This window comes from Symsagittifera roscoffensis, chromosome 1 (genome assembly GCF_963678635.1).
Source record: "Symsagittifera roscoffensis chromosome 1, txSymRosc1.1, whole genome shotgun sequence".
Classification (NCBI taxonomy): Eukaryota; Metazoa; Xenacoelomorpha; order Acoela; family Convolutidae; genus Symsagittifera; species Symsagittifera roscoffensis.
This window is the reverse complement of record NC_087062.1, coordinates 73,733,794-73,752,836: the sequence shown is the minus strand read 5'-3', so window position 1 is coordinate 73,752,836 and position 19,043 is coordinate 73,733,794. Positions and strand designations below refer to the sequence as shown.

The window sequence follows — 19,043 nt, the reverse complement described above, 5'->3', positions numbered from 1 at the left end:
TAATTGTGCAATTTAGTTTCTTCGTTTCTTAAGATGGTGGTAGGCGATGAAGCCGAAAAAATTATCTCCATTCTAACATTCTAAAAACTAAGCTAAACAGTCCTAAAGAAACAGGAAGTTTGTCTTGTAGTTGACGGTTCACGGTCTCCGACAAGTACGCTTAGCCGCGTCAACCGGCTCTACTAAGTTTCCCATGGAGCGCTAGCCTCTTCTGACAAGCTCGCAAAACGTTGACGCGACATCGTTGGTCACTCTTATGCAATTATGTTATATAGACCTTGTGTAGTTGAATATCCTCCGTTAAAATTTGTATCGATTTGGCAGAATTTTAAAAATAGCTACAGCTGAAGGATGCCTCCGTTTTTAATTACCTTGTCGGTTCACAAGTCGGTATTCAAAGAAGCAACAGTAAAATCCTCTTGAAAAGGGAAACATGTACACCGAAAGGAATCATATATCTAAAGAGTCTAAGCATGTCACAGTTTTATTTGTCAAGCACTTGCTAATGGTTAAGCTATTCATTAGGCATGATGCAACAAAGACATTTGTGCATATTCTTCAAATTTGTTTTTAATACAAAAAAGTTGCATCAACCGATTATTACAATTTAGAGTTACAGCATCATCTGTATATACGTATTTAGTATTGAATGATTGAGTTCAAGTTCAAGTATGAGGACCAGTTTGACGATTTGTCGATGCTCTTCCTTCGGCATCGTAGTTGTTTTAGTTCATGTTCTCACATCTTTAACGACGTTTGCTGTTTCCTTTGCGCTCCTGTAAACACTACCAAGTTGGAAACAGGAAATAAAATTATGTTTATATTAATCGTGTTCTTTGGAAATAACTGGGCTCTTTATTTAATCCACCCAAAATCACAACTCAAAAAAGAAACTAAATGGCTTAATCGGTTAAATTGAAGTTGAATACGAATCCAAACAAAGTCTTGATTGCTCGTTAGACCATTTCAACTCCAGAAAAGGTTTCAAATATCGAAGCAAATCACGGTGAAGCTAAGCTGTGGAAAACCCAAAATGAGAATTCGAAGAAAACTTCGTATCTTTATTGGTCACGCAATAATAATTTTTATATGCAGAAAAAAACTTCGCTCACCTCTTTCTTAGAGAGGATGATGAGGATGCGCACAAAGACGTTGATGAAGTCGAGGAACAAATCCACCGAATGCCTAAACAAAACAAAACAAATATTAGCTCTGATTATGTTGCAAGAAACACCAGTACGACAAGATACAAAACTGAGCAAATAAAATAGTTCGATCGGTGCTCCACTTTAATTTATGGATGAAAGGTAAAGGGTAACATCAAACAGGTCATACGTATATAAGAATATCACAATAAAAGGTGCTGATCAATAGAAGTCCTTCGATTTTTTAAATTTCATATAAGTTTATCTGAGCGCTATTTTTAGATCATGTTTTCGAAATACAGACAGATGAAAGGAATGAAACTGTATTTTAAGTCGATTCTCTGCGCGCTTTCCTTCGAATACCTATATAACCGAGAAGAAGAAAACCGATCTAGTCCATAGCTCTTTCTCACTCCTTCTATAGTCGCCACGCCCAGTGGTAGCAAAATTAACCACAAGAATTTGCTCAAATTTAGGTTAAAATAATAAAGCTGCTCCTGGAAATGACAGCATTTATTTTAAACGGAAAAAAAGTTCTGGAATTGCCGAATAGATGGCTGGCTGGTTGGATGTTCGAACTCGAACGGATGGATGGCTGATGTATCGATGGATGGCTGGATTGATAGCTGATGGATGAATCAATGGAGGGAGGGCTGGTAGGATGGATGCAGGGATGGATCGATGACTAGATGGAGAAAATGCTGATTGGAACGATGGATAACTGAATAAATGATGTCTTGCTAGATGGATAGTGGCTTGATGAATTGCTGGTTGCATGCATAGGTGATAAATAATGCCTTGATGCATGGATGGCTGAGACAATGGAAGGATGCATGGCTGGCTGGAAATAGGGATTGCGGGGAATGATAAATGGACTGGAAGCAGGCCCGTTGGATTGATGTGCGATGGATGGCTGGATGGATTGCTGGTTAAATGGATGGTCGGATGAATAAAGGATAGATAGAGAGATGGCTTGATGGATGGAAAGATGGCCGGACAAATCGCTGGGGTTAAAAAAGGATGGTTGAATGGATGACTTGATGGATTGGTGGTTGAATGGATGAACGGATGAATTGACGGTAATAACTGACGACGGGATTATGGTTTGATGGATGGCTGAAACGATGCCGGGATGGATGGATGGTTTATTGGACAGATAGTTGGATGAATGGCAGGGTGTAAGAATGTATGATTGATTGAATAGATGGCTTGCCGGTTGGATGGATGGATGAAAAGACGGTCAAAAGAAATGGCAAAGGAAAGATGTTTGATGGATGGCTGAATCGATGCCCGGATGGATGGTTTCATGGGCGGATAGTTGGATAAACGGCTGGATAGACAAAGGGTTTGATTGCTAGATGGTTGGCTGGACGGATGACTGGAAAGAACGAAAATATTTTTTGATGGATGGATGGATGAATGGTTGGATGGATGGCTTCATATATTGCTGGTTGGATAGATGAACAAACAGAAAATGGATGGCTAGATAGATGAATGGATGGAGGGATGACCGGATAGATGACTGGATGGATTTCTGGCTGGATGGATAGATAGATTGATGCATGAAAGAATAGGTAGATGGTTGGGTAATAGCACGAACGGATAGATGGTTGGATGGATGGCTTGACATATTGCTGGTAGGATGGATGAGCGGATGATAGATGGCTAGATAAAGCGTTGCTTCTGGCCTTACTGTGTGCTGCCCTGCCTCGCCTCTCCTCGCCCGGTCATGTGCCCTTTGCACATCCTCGCTCTGCGCTACGCTACCCTGTCTTGAACCTTGGCTCTACCCTGTCGTTCTGCACGGCCCTACTCTGGCTCGCTCTCTCACCATGCGCTGCCCTACCAGAAATTGTCACTCCTTGCCCTGCCTTGCTTTGCGCTGCCCTACTCAGCTCCTCCGTACCTTGCCCTGCCTTGCCTTGTCCTGCCCTACTCTGAACCTCCTCTAACTGCCATACCTTGCCCCGCGCTGCCCTATCCTGCCTTGCCAAACCTCGCCCCGTGCACTGTTTTCTTGCCTTGCATGTTCCTGCTTGAATTGCGCTTCCCTACCTGGCCTTGCCCGCCTCGTCCTGCGCTCCTCTACCTGGCCTTGCCCCTTCTGGCCCTACCATCCTCCTCACCCGGCTCTGCGCTGCCGTGCCTCTCTCGCTCTCCCCTGATATACCCTGCCTGCCAAGCCACTCCTCTGAACCTCCTCTAACTGCCATACCTTGCCCCGCGCTGCCCTATCCTGCCTTGCCAAACCTCGCCCCGTGCACTGTTTTCTTGCCTTGCATGTTCCTGCTTGAATTGCGCTTCCCTACCTGGCCTTGCCCGCCTCGTCCTGCGCTCCTCTACCTGGCCTTGCCCCTTCTGGCCCTACCATCCTCCTCACCCGGCTCTGCGCTGCCGTGCCTCTCTCGCTCTCCCCTGATATACCCTGCCTGCCAAGCCACTCCTCGCAGACGCATTCAAACATATAATAGATGGTAAAATCTCCAAACTATGGGTTTCAGATCTTTGTATTTTCAACTCAAAAATAAAATGCTAAAATGGCCGACAGCATACAACTGCACTTTCCATATAAAAAATGACTCAAAGCTGTCGTCAATAGTTTAATCCAGCATCAGACTCTTTTTTCTCAGTTGTAACTTTGAAATACCATTCGGGAAAATTCTCAAAAAAAATGAGCGAGAACGTTAAGGTTGAGGTCACATCTGCTATTGTTGGTAGTAACTTGACATCCCACCAGAGGGTTGACTAATGCAAATTGTGATAAAAATTTTTCTGAATAAAAACACTATTGAAAAATCATTAGAGCGTCATATCTAGAAAAGCGAAAGGCGCTGAGCAGTCATATTTGAAATCCAGATATAAGCCACCTGAGAGTGCATTTACAGCACCCCACCCTATCACTGAGAATTTCAACCAAAGTTTTTTTAAATTTAAGTTTGTTTTCAAACCTATCAAACAATCCTAAACATAGGCGCTACGCGCAATACACCGAAGGCATAGAAACTGAAGCAAAAACCAAACAACTTGAACAACTAATAATTGAAGAATAACAGTTCTAGAACAAAAAAATCGTACTAATACATGTATACACCAAAATTTTGCGGTATCGAGAAAGAGCCTGAAATAACAGTTCTAGAACTAAAAATCGTACTAACACATGTATAGGTTAAATTTTTGATATATCAACGAAGATCATAAAATAACACTTCTAGAACTAAAAATCGTACTAACACATGTATACACCAAAATTTTTACTATATTGACAAAGAGCCTGAAATAACAGTTCGTGAGCTAAAAATCGTACGAACACATGTATACACCAAAATTTTGCTATATTGGCAAAGATCATGAAATAACAGTTCGAGAGCTAAAAATCGTACTAACACATGTATACGTCAAATTTTTGCTATATTGACAAAGATCATGGAATAACAGTTCTAGAGCTAAAAATCGTACTAACACATGTATACACCAAAATTTTGCTATATTGACAAAGATCATGGAATAACAGTTCGAGAACTAAAAATGGTACTAACACATGTATACAATAAAATTTTGATATATTGACAAAGATCATGAAATAACAGTTCGAGAACTAAAAATCGTAATAACACATGTATACACTAAAATTTTGATATACTGACATAGATCATAAAATAACAGTTCGAGAACTAAAAATGGTACTAACACATGTATACGCTAAAATATTGCTATATTGACGAAGAGCCTGAAATAACAATTCTAGAGCTAAAATCGTACTAACACATGTATACACCAATATTTTGCTATATCGACAAAGAGCCTGAATAAACGTTGTAGAACTAAAAATCTTACTAACACATATATACACCAAAATTTTGCTATATTGACAAAGCCTGAAATATTGACAAAGGACCTGAAATAACAATCGTAGAACTAAATGTCGTACTTACGCATTGTAGATCAATTTCTATAGCTATAATAAAATACAAAAGATTGTGTTTGTATGTGTAGCAAAACGCCTCCTGTTTTACACCTAATACAAGTATACACAGACCAGTTAATTGAAACTACAGTGTACCTATTACAAGTATACACAGATCAGTTAAACTAAAGAAACTGTGTACCTAATACAAGTATACACGATCAGTTGATTGAAACTACAGTGTACCTAATACAAGTATACACAGCAGTTGAAATAGAAAAACTGTGTACCTAATACAAGTATACACAGACCAGTTGATTGAAACTACAGTGTACCTAATACAAGTATACACAGCAGTTGAAAAAAAACTGTGTACCTAATACAAGTATACACAGACCAGTTGATTGAAACTACAGTGTACCTAATACAAGTATACACAGCAGTTGAAATAGAAAAACTGTGTACCTAATACAAGTATACACAGATCAATTGATTGAAACTACAGTGTACCTAATACAAGTATACACAGCAGTTGAAAAAAAACTGTGTACCTAATACAAGTATACACAGACCAGTTGATTGAAACTACAGTGTACCTAATACAAGTATACACAAAAGTTGAAATAGAATAACTGTGTACCTAATACAAGTATACACAGATCAATTGATTGAAACTACAGTGTACCTAAAACAAGTATACACAGCAGTTGAAAAAAAACTGTACCTAATACAAGTATACACAGACCAGTTAATTGAAACTACAGTGTACCTATTACAAGTATACACAGATCAGTTAAACTAAAGAAACTGTGTACCTAATACAAGTATACACGATCAGTTGATTGAAACTACAGTGTACCTAATACAAGTATACACAGCAGTTGAAATAGAAAAACTGTGTACCTAATACAAGTATACACAGACCAGTTGATTGAAACTACAGTGTACCTAATACAAGTATACACAGCAGTTGAAAAAAAACTGTGTACCCAATACAAGTATACACAGGACAGTTGATTGAAACTACAGTGTACCTAATACAAGTATACACAGCAGTTGAAATAGAAAAACTGTGTACCTAATACAAGTATACACAGATCAGTTGATTGAAACTACAGTGTACCTAATACAAGTATACACAGCAGTTGAAAAAAAACTGTGTACCTAATACAAGTATACACAGACCAGTTGATTGAAACTACAGTGTACCTAATACAAGTATACACAAAAGTTGAAATAGAATAACTGTGTACCTAATACAAGTATACACAGATCAATTGATTGAAACTACAGTGTACCTAAAACAAGTATACACAGCAGTTGAAAAAAAACTGTGTACCTAATACAAGTATACACAGGCCAGTTGATTGAAACTACAGTGTACCTAATACAAGTATACACAGCAGTTGAAATAGAAAAACTGTGTACCTAATACAAGTATACACAGATCAGTTGATTGAAACTACAGTGTACCTAATACAAGTATACACAGCAGTTGAAAAAAAACTGTGTACCTAATACAAGTATACACAGACCAGTTGATTGAAACTACAGTGTACCTAATACAAGTATACACAAAAGTTGAAATAGAATAACTGTGTACCTAATACAAGTATACACAGATCAATTGATTGAAACTACAGTGTACCTAAAACAAGTATACACAGCAGTTGAAAAAAAACTGTGTACCTAATACAAGTATACACAGACCAGTTGAGCTGCTGGCAGAAAATCATACAGTGACTAGCTAAAACTTTGTAACCACCTGTTCAGAATGGCAAGGGAAGAATTGAAACTAAACATAATTAAATAAATAGAAGAACAGATAATTAAATAAATAAAGATGAACAAATAAAGAAACAAACATACGCAATCACGTGACATAGCGCGATATAGTCCAGCCCACATGATAATTGATAACTGTGGACGTTATTTGTCGACACTTGACAACAGACAACATTAAAAAAAACCGTTACACGATACCATAACACCTTGACTAAAGTCTTCGGTGTAAAAACAGGGATATCTTGGATACTAAAATGATTTGAGCAGCCAAATTTAGAGGCAACATCTGCAACCTTTGAGAGTTCCCTGAGAGAAATCCAAATTAAAATTGGAAATTTCAAAATTTTTTAATTCAAGTTTCGAAAAATCAGAAAAAACGTCACTCATCTCTAAAGCTAGAAGGGCATGAGCAGTCACATTCGGAGGCAAGACTTGTAACCACTGAGATAACACTGAGAGCACCACACTACAGGGTTGGGAATTTCAATGTTCCTGCATTTTTTAAAACGTTTTCTGAAATATATTTGAAAAAATCATGAAATGACATATCTCGGCAAGATTCAAGCAGGCATATTTGGTGGCAAGATTTGCATGGCCTCAGAGTACTCTGACAGCGCATCACTAGAATTGAAAACTTTCATACATAAAAAGAATCAAAAAAGTAAACATCTCGGAAACTAAAAGCATTTAAGCAGTCACATTTGGAGCCAAGATTTGCAGCCCCTGAGAATACCCTGACAGCAGCAAACGGCAGGGTTGAAAACTCTACTTTTGATTTTATTTTTCTATTATTCTTTTTATCACATAAACTTTAAGGATTCGGGTATTCGTTTTCGAGGAAAAAAACCGCAACCCCTGGGAAAACCCTGGCAGCATCCCACCATATGGTTATCAATTTCGAGATAAACACCGAATTAAAACAGGAAAATGGAAAAAAGTTCTGAAGCATTGCAATATACGATATAGCTTAAGCGTGAAAAAAAAATCTTTTGTTAAACCTGCAAAAATAATGTTGAAAAAGCGTAAACATGGCGAGATAGAGAAGCCCACATTTAAATATATAATAGATAGATAGATAGATAGATAGATAGATAGATAGATAGATAGATAGATAGATAGATAAAGATTGAGACAGAAATTAACATCAACTTGAAATTCAGCCCAAGTGGGGCAGTTTGAACAAAAAATCTTGCCATATGAAGTCCTTCTCGCCACAGTCCTCGAATCGGTAGATGATCATCTGGGTGTCGAAGAGGATGAATCCACAGAACACTGCCAGTCCCAGATAAAGTTCCACACCTCCCAGCAGACGCACTCCGAACAACATCCTCAACATGCTGCTCCAGAACATGATGTTCAGGGCGGCCATCAGAAAGCCCCCCAGGTACAGCAGGGACCTATGCAACAGAAACAAGAACAGTCACCATCTTGGAAACTCAATTATGCATGTAAATTATCCAATATAAATCGATGGCGTTTCTATCAGCCTAGAGTAGATACACATTGCGCAATAGAAACAATAAAATACTCCTTTTGGAAACTCTAAACTAAGTTTCTAATTAATTAAATAAATTACGCTTACATGTCCATTAAAACGAGATTAAACGCTTTGAAATAATATTGATAGACAAAATCTATAACTTCCTGATAGACAATTTTCGCTCAAATCATGAAAACGATACCAAAGTTTTTTTCATGACCATATTTTCCTCTTGTTACCATTCTAAAAACACTGCTTTCTAGACATTGGTGCTGTTCTTCTCATTGCTTAGGCGTATGTTTAATTTTTCTATGTTTTTACAGTATTTTTTTTCTGTAAGTGTGTTTCACCTCTTCTGACAGTAGAGTGCGGCGAGTGTGAGAGAGAGGAAGAGGAAGGAGGAGTAGAGCAGGGCAGTGACCACTATGGCCGGGTTCAGCTCAATCACAGAGTCCAACAACGGACCCAGCGACAGACCTAAAACAGACAAAAAGAGATTACACATAAACAAAACTGTGACAAAATAAAGGTTTTAAGAACTAATTGGCAATTCAATTACTACATGTCAGCAACCAAATGGCCATGTATTTGCACTTTCCGATTTCCACTTAACCGATCAAATACGATGAAAAGAGAAACGAACGAAGCGAATGGAGATTTAAGTGAATAATTTGACCATAGAAGTCAACTAACCATTGCAGAATCCGAACAGTCCCAGTGCGCCCACTCTCTTCTGGCTGAGTCCGGGAGAGGAGGTGGCCCCCAAATAGAGGAGTGATCCGATGGACCCGACGAGGGGTAGGAATCCAGCCAGACGCATCCACTGCAGATACATCACAGAGCCAGCCACTGCTGCCAGCAGACACAGGGTCATGCACGCATAGACATTCTTCAGATGGCTCTTGGCCCCCTTAGATCTTGAACAGAAACCGAATGTAGTTTAGGAGAAACTAACAGATATATTTGGTGCGAACTTTACTTGATTCCCCTTATTTTAGGGTGGCTTTCATATCAACCGTACAATTTTGTCCCTACCCATATCAAATAAGGGACGAGAAATATGGATTTTTCCGAAAAGTAATTTCACTCACACAAGCGAAGCGATAAAAATGAAAAAAAAATCAAGTCCCTTTTTCAAATCGAGTTAGTTAAATTACAATCACAGTAGAAAGCAAAACTCGAGTAGGTTGGATATTTAAAAAGCTAACATGCTAAAAATATGTCTTTGCAGTATTTCCAACAGAGGCCAGGAGAAGATACCTGTGAACAAAGTTCTACGGGGAAAAAGGTCTACCCAGTTGCAACACACTTGCTATCCCAAGTTTATTTAATCTAATTGCTATTTTTAAATAATCTTATATCAAACTTACTTAAAAGCAATTGATTTGTTGATTATATAACTGATGAATAATTCCAATTCCATTAAATCAATTTCTTCAAACTATATCTTCAGCGCACTTTGAAATGCATATTGTAAAAAGAACAGATTTTAAACATAACCACAGAGACGAAGCGGAGCTCTGCAACACTTGCGATACCACACCAACGTATCACTGCAAGATAGCGGATAGAAAATGAGAAGGACGTCACTAAGACAAAAATGATTTGGAAAAATTATTTGTTTGTCTCGTTTATTTTGTCTCGAGTGCTGTTCAATTTCAGAAAAGCAAGTCGAGAAACACAATCTATGCCGTTAAATGAGCATTCAAAATAAGCCTAGAAATATTCGGCAAACACCAGTTGAGCCAAACAAGTTGTCTAGAAATTTTTAAAATATATTATTTGAAATTCGAAGTTTTCAGGCCCCACTCGTCCTGAAAGACAACACTTACTTATTTTTTTCCATTCAAACGATGCAAAATGAGGTGACTCGGCCGATATAACATCAAGCAGAATTTAAGCAGAAAACTCTTAAAAACAATAGCACTAAGTCAGAGTTGATAAATTTACATATGACAGAACGAATTCCAATAAGAATTGCTTAAACCAGCATATAAGTCCGCGCTTTAGAAACAAAGCCGATGAAAAAGTAAGCGAACACGTAGTCGAACATTAAAATTTTCCAAATGAAAATTCAATTTCCATACATATCGAAAAAAAGACGATGCTCGACCGGTATTCATGCCGCAGATCTTAGGACCTCAGTGCAAGCGCTTTGGGCTCTTTTCCTTTCCCCCACCTGCAAATTTTTATAAATAAAATAACTGTTCATATTTTCCAATTGTCACGAAAATTGACATGCAGACTAATCAGGCCATGACAAACATTTTTGGTCTTCATAATCAACCTTGAATGAATACTCTTAAAACCATAAAACTGATGCTCGTGTGAGGTGGGAGGGGGGGGGGAGGAGGGTTTAGAGCCTGAGCCTGGCTTTGCCACTAGATCAATTGGGACCGGTTACTAAATTTTTTTCAAGGAAAAAAGTGTAATTCCCGATTACAATTACACTTCCTTTGTAGATATCCATTGATAACGGACCCTAAAAATTTTCTAAGGGCGCCAATATACTAATTTTGAGAGCGGGGGGGGGGGGGGCTGAAAAAACGCAATTTTTTGGTCAAAATTTTAAGGCTAATTTAAGGCGCGATTGATAGGCAAATCTTAAGATGTTCAAATGATCCAGATGCTGAAAAAAATGTATAAATCAAAAGTCAAAATGAGAAGTCATCTTGACAAGAAAACCGAAGAAGTTAAAAAAAATAGCCTTAAAAGGTGACGCCAGGGGCGAATCTAGGATTTTCTCGAGGGGGGGGGGGGGGGGGGGGGGATTTCAACATCTTTTTAAAAATATTGAGTCTTTTTTTTTAGCTTGCCTAAATTGATTTTCCGAGCTCTCACAAAGCACTGAAGACCCTGCTTTGGTCAAAATTTTTTCGCAGCAAGCTAAATTTTTAAAAACACCAAAATGGCATTTTTTGGAAAATGTTGACCACAAATTTGCGTTTTTTCGGCGCGCATTTTCCCTCATAATTATAAAACACTGGCGCCAAAGCCGCCTTAAGTAAATTTTTAGGGTCAGTAAGCCAAAAATGTATATCTCAGAATTGTACAAGGGGGGACCCTTTGGGTCGGCAGAGTCTCAAGTCCCTGAGTGGGGGGAGGGGGGTCTGCAAACCCCCCTAAATCCGCCCCACGAGGACGCTCAGATTTCCATTTCCATTTTTGCGCCAGAACAATAACAACTAGTTGAATTGAAGTTGTTGTGGAGCCTGCTTTTTAGACAAGCGGTCTGTGAATCTCAACTTTCGAATTTCCGAGAAAAAAAATAGGCTCTTGGAATTTGCTGGGAATCATCGCGACCTATATATGTTACAAATCTATGCTATCCTCCGTGGTGTAAATGACACGGAAGCAATCCTGGTATTGAATGAATGAAATCAATCAAATCAGTGAAAAGGTTTTAATATAACTACATTCTCGTTCTACTTCTATTGGTTTCACTGATTTTGCACACAAAAAATCCGATTCCAACAATAATTTTTCAGAGCTAGCTGCAGTAACTCTGCACGATGTCATACAAGAGTGATCAGTGGGACCCAATAACTAGTGAAACAATTTTCTAACTTACAGTTGAGTGAAGCTGAGGCATTTGTCGAGCTTGAATTGGTATCGGTTTCCCGAAAAGAAATCCATTTTTGTATCTGAAGAAAACACGTAACTAAAAAAACAACACCAAATATTTCCACCAAAAGACGCAGAATATAATAAAGTGTTTGATATTTTTTTTGAATGAAACAGGCTGTCTATTAATTTTCTGCTTTTATTCTGAGCTTCTGTGTAATTTCAATACAATATGTAAGCACATAGATGCAAAATGGTGCGCTGATATGATGGTTGCAGTATTTCACTTGGTGCTAGGTAAAGAAGACGATATGATATTAAGACGACAAGACCTTCAAACGACAAATGCGCGTTAAAACATTTAAAATGAACTGCTCGAATTGCTATGTGTAGGGTCGTCTTAATCCCATCAAAAACGGTTGTCGTCTTAACAGCCGTCGTCTCATTTGCTGGACACTATTTTACTTGAATTCTTATTTGTGCAATGTCGTCATATCTCTAAAATCAAATGACGTTATTCTTAACATAGCACGCACGACCAAATCGTCCGTTGATTCATGTTGTGTAGAAATGGAAGAAACCACTGCTTTCTTTTACAATCTTACCACACTGTTGTGTATATAAAATACTATTTAGTTGAAGAATTATGGTAAGACTAGTCAGATAAAAGAACAATTGTCGGTGTGTTTTAAGCACAGCCAATAGTAACAAGACACGAAGTATTTTTATTTAATCCGACCTCCGATAAAATAGACGAAAAACAACAAAACATCAGTTATTTCATTCAAAACAAAAACAGTTGAAACACAGAGACGAAGCAGAGCTTCGTACCCACCACTTGCGACACAAAAATATATGGCAGTTTCGGCTTAGAAAACTTTAACTGTTAAAATTGCGGTATACTTAACATTAAAAACTTCAAAGTATTCCAGTAGTCAAGATTCAGTTGCGATACAAAAATAATTGTCAAAAATCTTTTGAAAAAACTCAAAAGAAAAACTGCTATAATGCCACTTCAAACAAAATACGGATCTTATGCACTAAACGGCCCATTTTCCTTATTTCTACATATCTTGAACTGAAATTAATGCGGATGAATTTGATTGGCTAATTATCCAATCAAGTTCCATCGACATTTTCTGCCATTTCAATTGAATTTTGTTTTGTCAAGCCATTTTACTGAATTTTGCTTGTCTGCGCAAGGTTTCACAAGTGACTCAAAATTAATTTGATAATTTGACTCAAAATTCTACCTTTTTGGCAATTTCGGCTAATATTTTTATCTGCTAGAAAAGCTGATCGGAATGCCTGACTGTGTAACTTGAATTTGATTGGCTAAAATTACCCAATCAAATTTGATCGAATAATTTCCAGCTTACGATGTAGAAAAATTGATTTTGGGCCGTTTAGTGCATAAGACCCCAAAATACTTCAACTCGGGCCAATCAATTAGGATCTAAAGAAAAAATTGAGTACTTTTTTCATGATTGCGATCATATAAATAAACAGATGTTTGATTCATTGATTGATTTATTTCATCACCAAATAACAACATAGCCAACAGACAGTTGGAAAAGAGTAATGAACGCAAAGAAACAAAAAAATTACTTATTTTGAAACTTTCGAACTTAAAAGAAAAAAATAGGTGGCCTTAAACCTCTTTGAACTGAATCAATAGGTAAAGATCTTATTTCGCTGGAATTATGATAACTAAATTTCACATTCAAAACTAGAAGTTGATCAAGTTTTTCGCGACATTTACCTTTTTGCTATTCGATAGTGGAGTTTGCCTTCCTTTTAACAATAGACATGCACTCAAGTTGAAAAGAAATCACAATTCAAACCGCAAAAAAAACAAAGCGCGAACAAATTTTAACTTTTTCTGAAAAAAAAAACAGTAAAAAATCACCAAGACCTACATAAGAGTCTCCACTACGTTCATGACTATGAAAAAAAATTGAAAAAATGAATTCGTTGAAGTTTTCTTGAAAAAAATATATATATACTGAAAGAATCAAATTAAAAATATCTTAAATTTTGATTCTCATGCGATACTTGCATAGTGATATTGTAGAAAAAGATCAGCAAAAATTTAAAAAAAACACAGACCCGAAGTTGCACTTCGCATACACAAGCAAAAATGTGACCGACAACGCTACTGAGAAAAACTGAATGAGTAAAAGTTTGAGTCTAGAAAATTTCTTAAATGGCGCACGCCAATTATGAGTCTACATAATTTCTAAGTGACGCAAGCCAATTATGACGCATTTGCAGTACCAGCCAATTTGAAAATAAATAAACCAACTAACATGCCTCAATTTATAGAGCGGACGCATTTTAACTAATATACGAAAAAGTTCATTAAAAACATGCGACCCTGCTGAAGTTCGAACCCTCCTATTTTGCTGCTGGTCTCCTTCCTTCTACGCTACAGAACCATAACACCTTGAAGCTAAAGTGCTATTTGTAATACAATAGTGTGTGTTGATATCCTTAGCATTTGCTGTACTTAATCGCTGGTTATTGATCTTATGCATATATTGCAATAAAAGAGTACTTTCAAAAAGAGCAATAATATTTGCGACTTAGGTTGGGAAAAAAGAGAGTCCGTAATATCACACAAGCTTTGCTTGTGTAAATACGGAAAGACGCGGAGCTTAGTACCACTTGCGATAAAACAAGAAAAAAAACGAGAAAAACAGGAAAAACAATCGATAAAAAATCGAAAATGCCGAAAAAATTAGATCTATCAACACGAATAAAACTAGTTTTGAAACAGAGACAAACCAAGAAAATACAAGTTAAAATCTGCAAAGGAAAAAAGGAGACTCACTAAACAATAAAAGTTCAAAATACCTGAGCATATAACCCTTTGAGCTGAAAAATTTCAAATTAGACTAAAAAACTGAACGCACACATAAACTTTTTTTCAACGCACACATGAACTTTTTGGTTTTCAAACGACGCAAAGCCGATAGAAAATGAGCCGAAACAAAGAAAAACGAAAAAAAATGGTAAAAGTAGAGAAATTTATAGATTTTTCTCAAAATATTTAGTCGCATCTGGAAGAAACCGAAACCTCTACGCCACTACCATGAATTTATAATGAAATAGCCTGACTCTAACAAATCTAAGAATCAGACGCTTAAGTACTAGAAAATAAGCTGAATAACTTAAAACGAAAATAAAATCGGAAGCTATGCAGTCAAAAAACAGGCACCCATTTAAAATTGTTCATTTCTAGCGGAAAGTTTTACTTAGCTTGAAAATAAATGGGAAAACTGAAAAATATACAAAAAATTGATTTGTATTTTGTAGGTGACAATCAAAACGGGGGAAAATGAAAACATAGCCAACGGACAGTTGGAAAAGAGTAATGAACTCAAGAAAAGAAAAAAAACTGACGTGTTTTTTTTGAAAAACTTCAAATTTTGAACTCCAAAGAAAAAAACATATGGTCTTGAAGAAATCTGACCTCTAAAAACAAATAAAATTAATCCAATTTGAAAAAACTGGATCAATAGATAAATTTTTATTCATCTGGGAAATCTGCAGATTAAATTCCACTTTCTAAACTAGAAGTCGAGCACGTTTTTTGTGATCTTTTTACTTTGCTGTTCGATAGTGGAGACTTCTTTCCTTTCAACAAAAAAAACTGAACTGAAAAAGATATCAAAAGTCAAACCGCTTAAAAGCAAATCTTAAAACAAAAAAGCACAAGACCTACATAAGAGTATTCACTACGCTCATGTCTCTTAAAAATATTTATATTTATTCCACTTCTCCCATATGCTCGCTAATCTCCAAAACTGATCCAAATTCGTTAAATTAATAAGAGATATTTCTCGGCAAATAACTCGGTCAATAAATTAATTTCGGCATTATTTCTATTGATCTGAACATCATATAACATTTTTATCATCTGCCAGTTTTTGGTACAAATCGGCGCAAGCTAGCCACAAGAACCGGTCGGTAATGTCCTTGAGACAAATTGCTCTTTTTGGCGGTCAACCTTAATCAAGGCTGAACCGAATTAGAACCAAAAAACAGTTAAAATAGGAAGTAACCCCCGTTTTTAGTATATTAATACATGGGCAGGTGGGGGACTCGAACCTACGTCAACTGTTATTTCACACATATAATCGGCGTTAGCTTACTTTGCCTTAGTCCGCTTGGCCAACTGTGCTTATTTTATATGCATCTATACTCTTGTTTTATTCTACATTTGCATTGCAACATCCTCCCCCCCTGAAGAAGGAAGAACCGGAGCGAGCTTAACGGTCGGCCGCGTGACTTCACGGGTTGCGGTCCTGACAAGGGCGGATCGGGCGCAACCGTCCTGGCCGTAGTTTAGCTTGACGATTCGGGCGAGAGGGTAGTACCCACGCGGACTATCGGGCTCAATCACCCACACGAGATCGCCTGTTTTAAGAGTGAAGTCAGAATGAGTGTGCCACTTGACACGTTTATTCAGCGAGGGAACATATTCTCGAAGCCAACGAGACCAAATCGCGTTAGCATATGACTGCGCTCGCACGTACCTTTTCTTGTGATCGAAGTGCTCCCCGGGTAAAAGCGAAGGAAAGCTTGTGGCATGTTGTCCAAGCAAAAAATGGTTTGGGGTTAACGCTTCTAACTCACGTGGATCGGTACTAACGGGAGTGATTGGCCTCGAATTCAAAGCCTGTTCAACTAAGCAGAGTGTTGTTCCTAACACCTCTTCAGTGACTCGCCTACTGCCTAGGATATCGTACAGCACGCGCTTCACGCTTCGGACGAGGCGTTCCCAGGAGCCGCCATGATGGGGTGCGCCTGGCGGGTTAAATTTCCACGTAACACCTTTATGTGCAAAAATGGTCGGAGCCATGCCATTCCAGCTCTTGATGCAGGCAAGTAATTCCTTTTCCGCACCAACGAAGTTCGTGCCATTATCCGACCAGATTGTGCTTGGTGTACCACGGCGCGCAACGAACCGTTCAATGCCCATGACACACGAACTGGTGTCCAGAGATGGTACAATCTCAAGGTGTACAGCCCTGGTGGTGAGGCAAGTAAAAAGGAATCCCCATCTTTTTTCCGTGCTTCTGCGAACCGGAACGTAAAGCGGTCCAAAGTAATCCACACCCGTATGATTGAAGGGTGGTTGCTTATATCCGAGACGTTCGACAGGTAAATCGGACATAATTGGCTGGATGGTGCATGCTTTGCGTTTACGGCATGTCACACATTGATTTTCGATAGACCGAAGTAGTCGACGCAACCCAAGTATTGCATATTTCATATTTAAAACGGAGCGCATGTAATCTAATCCTTGATGAAAATGCTTATGGTGGAGGCTGCGGGCCAACAAACGAACTAAGGTATGTCGGGCGTCGAGTATTATTGGGTGCTTAGTATCAAACGCGGTATCCACTAAGCGCACAATCCGTCCGGTGGAACGAATGATTCCAGTGGGACCGATAAATGGCGAGTATGTGGCAATTTTACTACTATTTTTAATAGGTTTGCCAGCGGTGAGTGTTTTTAACTCAACGGGAAAGGATTCCATCTGAGCAAGATGAATCAGTTTGCTTTCTGCAATATCAAGTTCAGTAGGGTCGGTGATTCGTAAGTCTTTACCACGAAAATGCTTATGTGAAGGCAACACCCTCAACATAAAAGCGACTACTCGTTTATATCTTGTAAAGGAACTGAACCTTTCCCAATTGAACCCGTGTTCGGGATGTTTGATTGATGTGACATCGGTGACGAAGGAAGATGATGTCTCCAAGCAATTATCAACATCACAAGAAGGACCCTTCAAACGAATTTTATTGATTACACGTTCGTCGGGTATAAACGGCCAATCAGTAGTCCTGAGAATGCTCGGACCAATAACCCAGCTGCTATCCTTGAGGGCTTCCGAAGAAATCCCCCGCGTACCGGTATCAGCTGGATTATCGCCGCTCAGAACATGGTGCCACTCATCAAAAGTGGTCGACTCGAGGATTTCGCCGACACGATTAGCGACGAATACAGGTAATTTTTCAGTGGAGTTTAGCCACTGCAAAACTGTTGTACTATCTGTCCACATAAAGACATGATTAATTGAGACGGTAAGGGCGGTCAGTATATCATCTTTTAGTCGTGTGGCGAGCAGAGCAGCTTGAAGCTCTAGCTTCGGTATAGATAGCGCTTTCATGGGCGCAACGCGAGCTTTACCAAAGATGAAGGATATTTGAGTTTTATGCGAGCTCGCGAGTCGCGCACGCAAAAATCCAACAGCACAGAAAACGTCCTGCGAGCTATCACCGAACATGTGGAGCTCAATTTGATCAACAAGCTCTGTGAAGTAACAACGGGGAATAGTCAATTGTTCCAAGAGAGGGAGACCGGAGTGCCACTCGAGAAACTTATCTCTTATGTCTTCTGGCAATTCGTCGTCCCAACCCCAACTTTGACCACTGATTTTCCAAATATCTTTCAGTAAAAGACGGGCCCTAACTGTGTATGGACGCTAATCTCCAAACGAAAATAATTGAATCCAAATTCGTTAAATTAATAAGAGATATTTCTCGGCAAATAACTCGGTCAATAAATTAATTTCGGCATTATTTCTATTGATCTGAACATCATATAACATTTTTATCATCTGCCAGTTTTTGGTACAAATCGGCGCAAGCTAGCCACAAGAACCGGTCGGTAATGTCCTTGAGACAAATTGCTCTTTTTGGCGGTCAACCTTAATCAAGGCTGAACCGAATTAGAACCAAAAAACAGTTAAAATAGGAAGTAACCCCCGTTTTTAGTATATTAATACATGGGCAGGTGGGGGACTCGAACCTACGTCAACTGTTATTTCACACATATAATCGGCGTTAGCTTACTTTGCCTTAGTCCGCTTGGCCAACTGTGCTTATTTTATATGCATCTATACTCTTGTTTTATTCTACATTTGCATTGCAACATCCCAAATAGTATTAGCTGTTTAGCTTCTTGATAAAACTAACTCAATTTGTGAATTCTCGATCATTTAAAAAAAATTTATTCCGCTGAGAAATCTGAACCTTTAAATCCACTTTCGAAACTACATCTCGATCACAGTTTTCATGACCTCTACGCTTTTGCTGTTCGATAGTGGAGTTTATCTCCCTTTTAAGAAAGTAAATGAATTGAACTGAAAAAG

General features: G+C 38.3%; 1 protein-coding gene across 1 annotated transcript; it reads right to left on the bottom strand.

Annotated features, from left to right (window-relative positions):
* Window positions 1-339: 339 nt before the first annotated feature.
* LOC134848688 (probable Bax inhibitor 1) lies at window positions 340-12,356 on the bottom strand. The gene is made up of 6 exons (XM_063866208.1): window positions 11,886-12,356; window positions 9,008-9,231; window positions 8,665-8,791; window positions 8,028-8,231; window positions 1,113-1,185; window positions 340-776 (listed from the first exon to the last, which is right to left on the bottom strand). The coding sequence occupies exons 1-6, from the start codon at window positions 11,948-11,950 to the stop codon at window positions 747-749; spliced, it is 723 nt and encodes a 240-aa protein (XP_063722278.1). The 5' UTR covers window positions 11,951-12,356; the 3' UTR covers window positions 340-746.
* Window positions 12,357-19,043: the final 6,687 nt, after the last annotated feature.

Bases quoted from the DNA above. Each gene is read 5' to 3' on its own strand.
- LOC134848688 (XM_063866208.1), bottom strand. From the start codon at position 11,950: ATGGATTTCTTTTCGGGAAACCGATACCAATTCAAGCTCGACAAATGC. The intron at 1,186-8,027 runs GCAAGATTTTTT...TGTTTTGTTTAG, and splicing joins GGCGAGAAGGACTTCATATG to GCATTCGGTGGATTTGTTCC. The intron at 777-1,112 runs GTGAGCGAAGTT...TAGTGTTTACAG, and splicing joins TCATCCTCTCTAAGAAAGAG to GAGCGCAAAGGAAACAGCAA.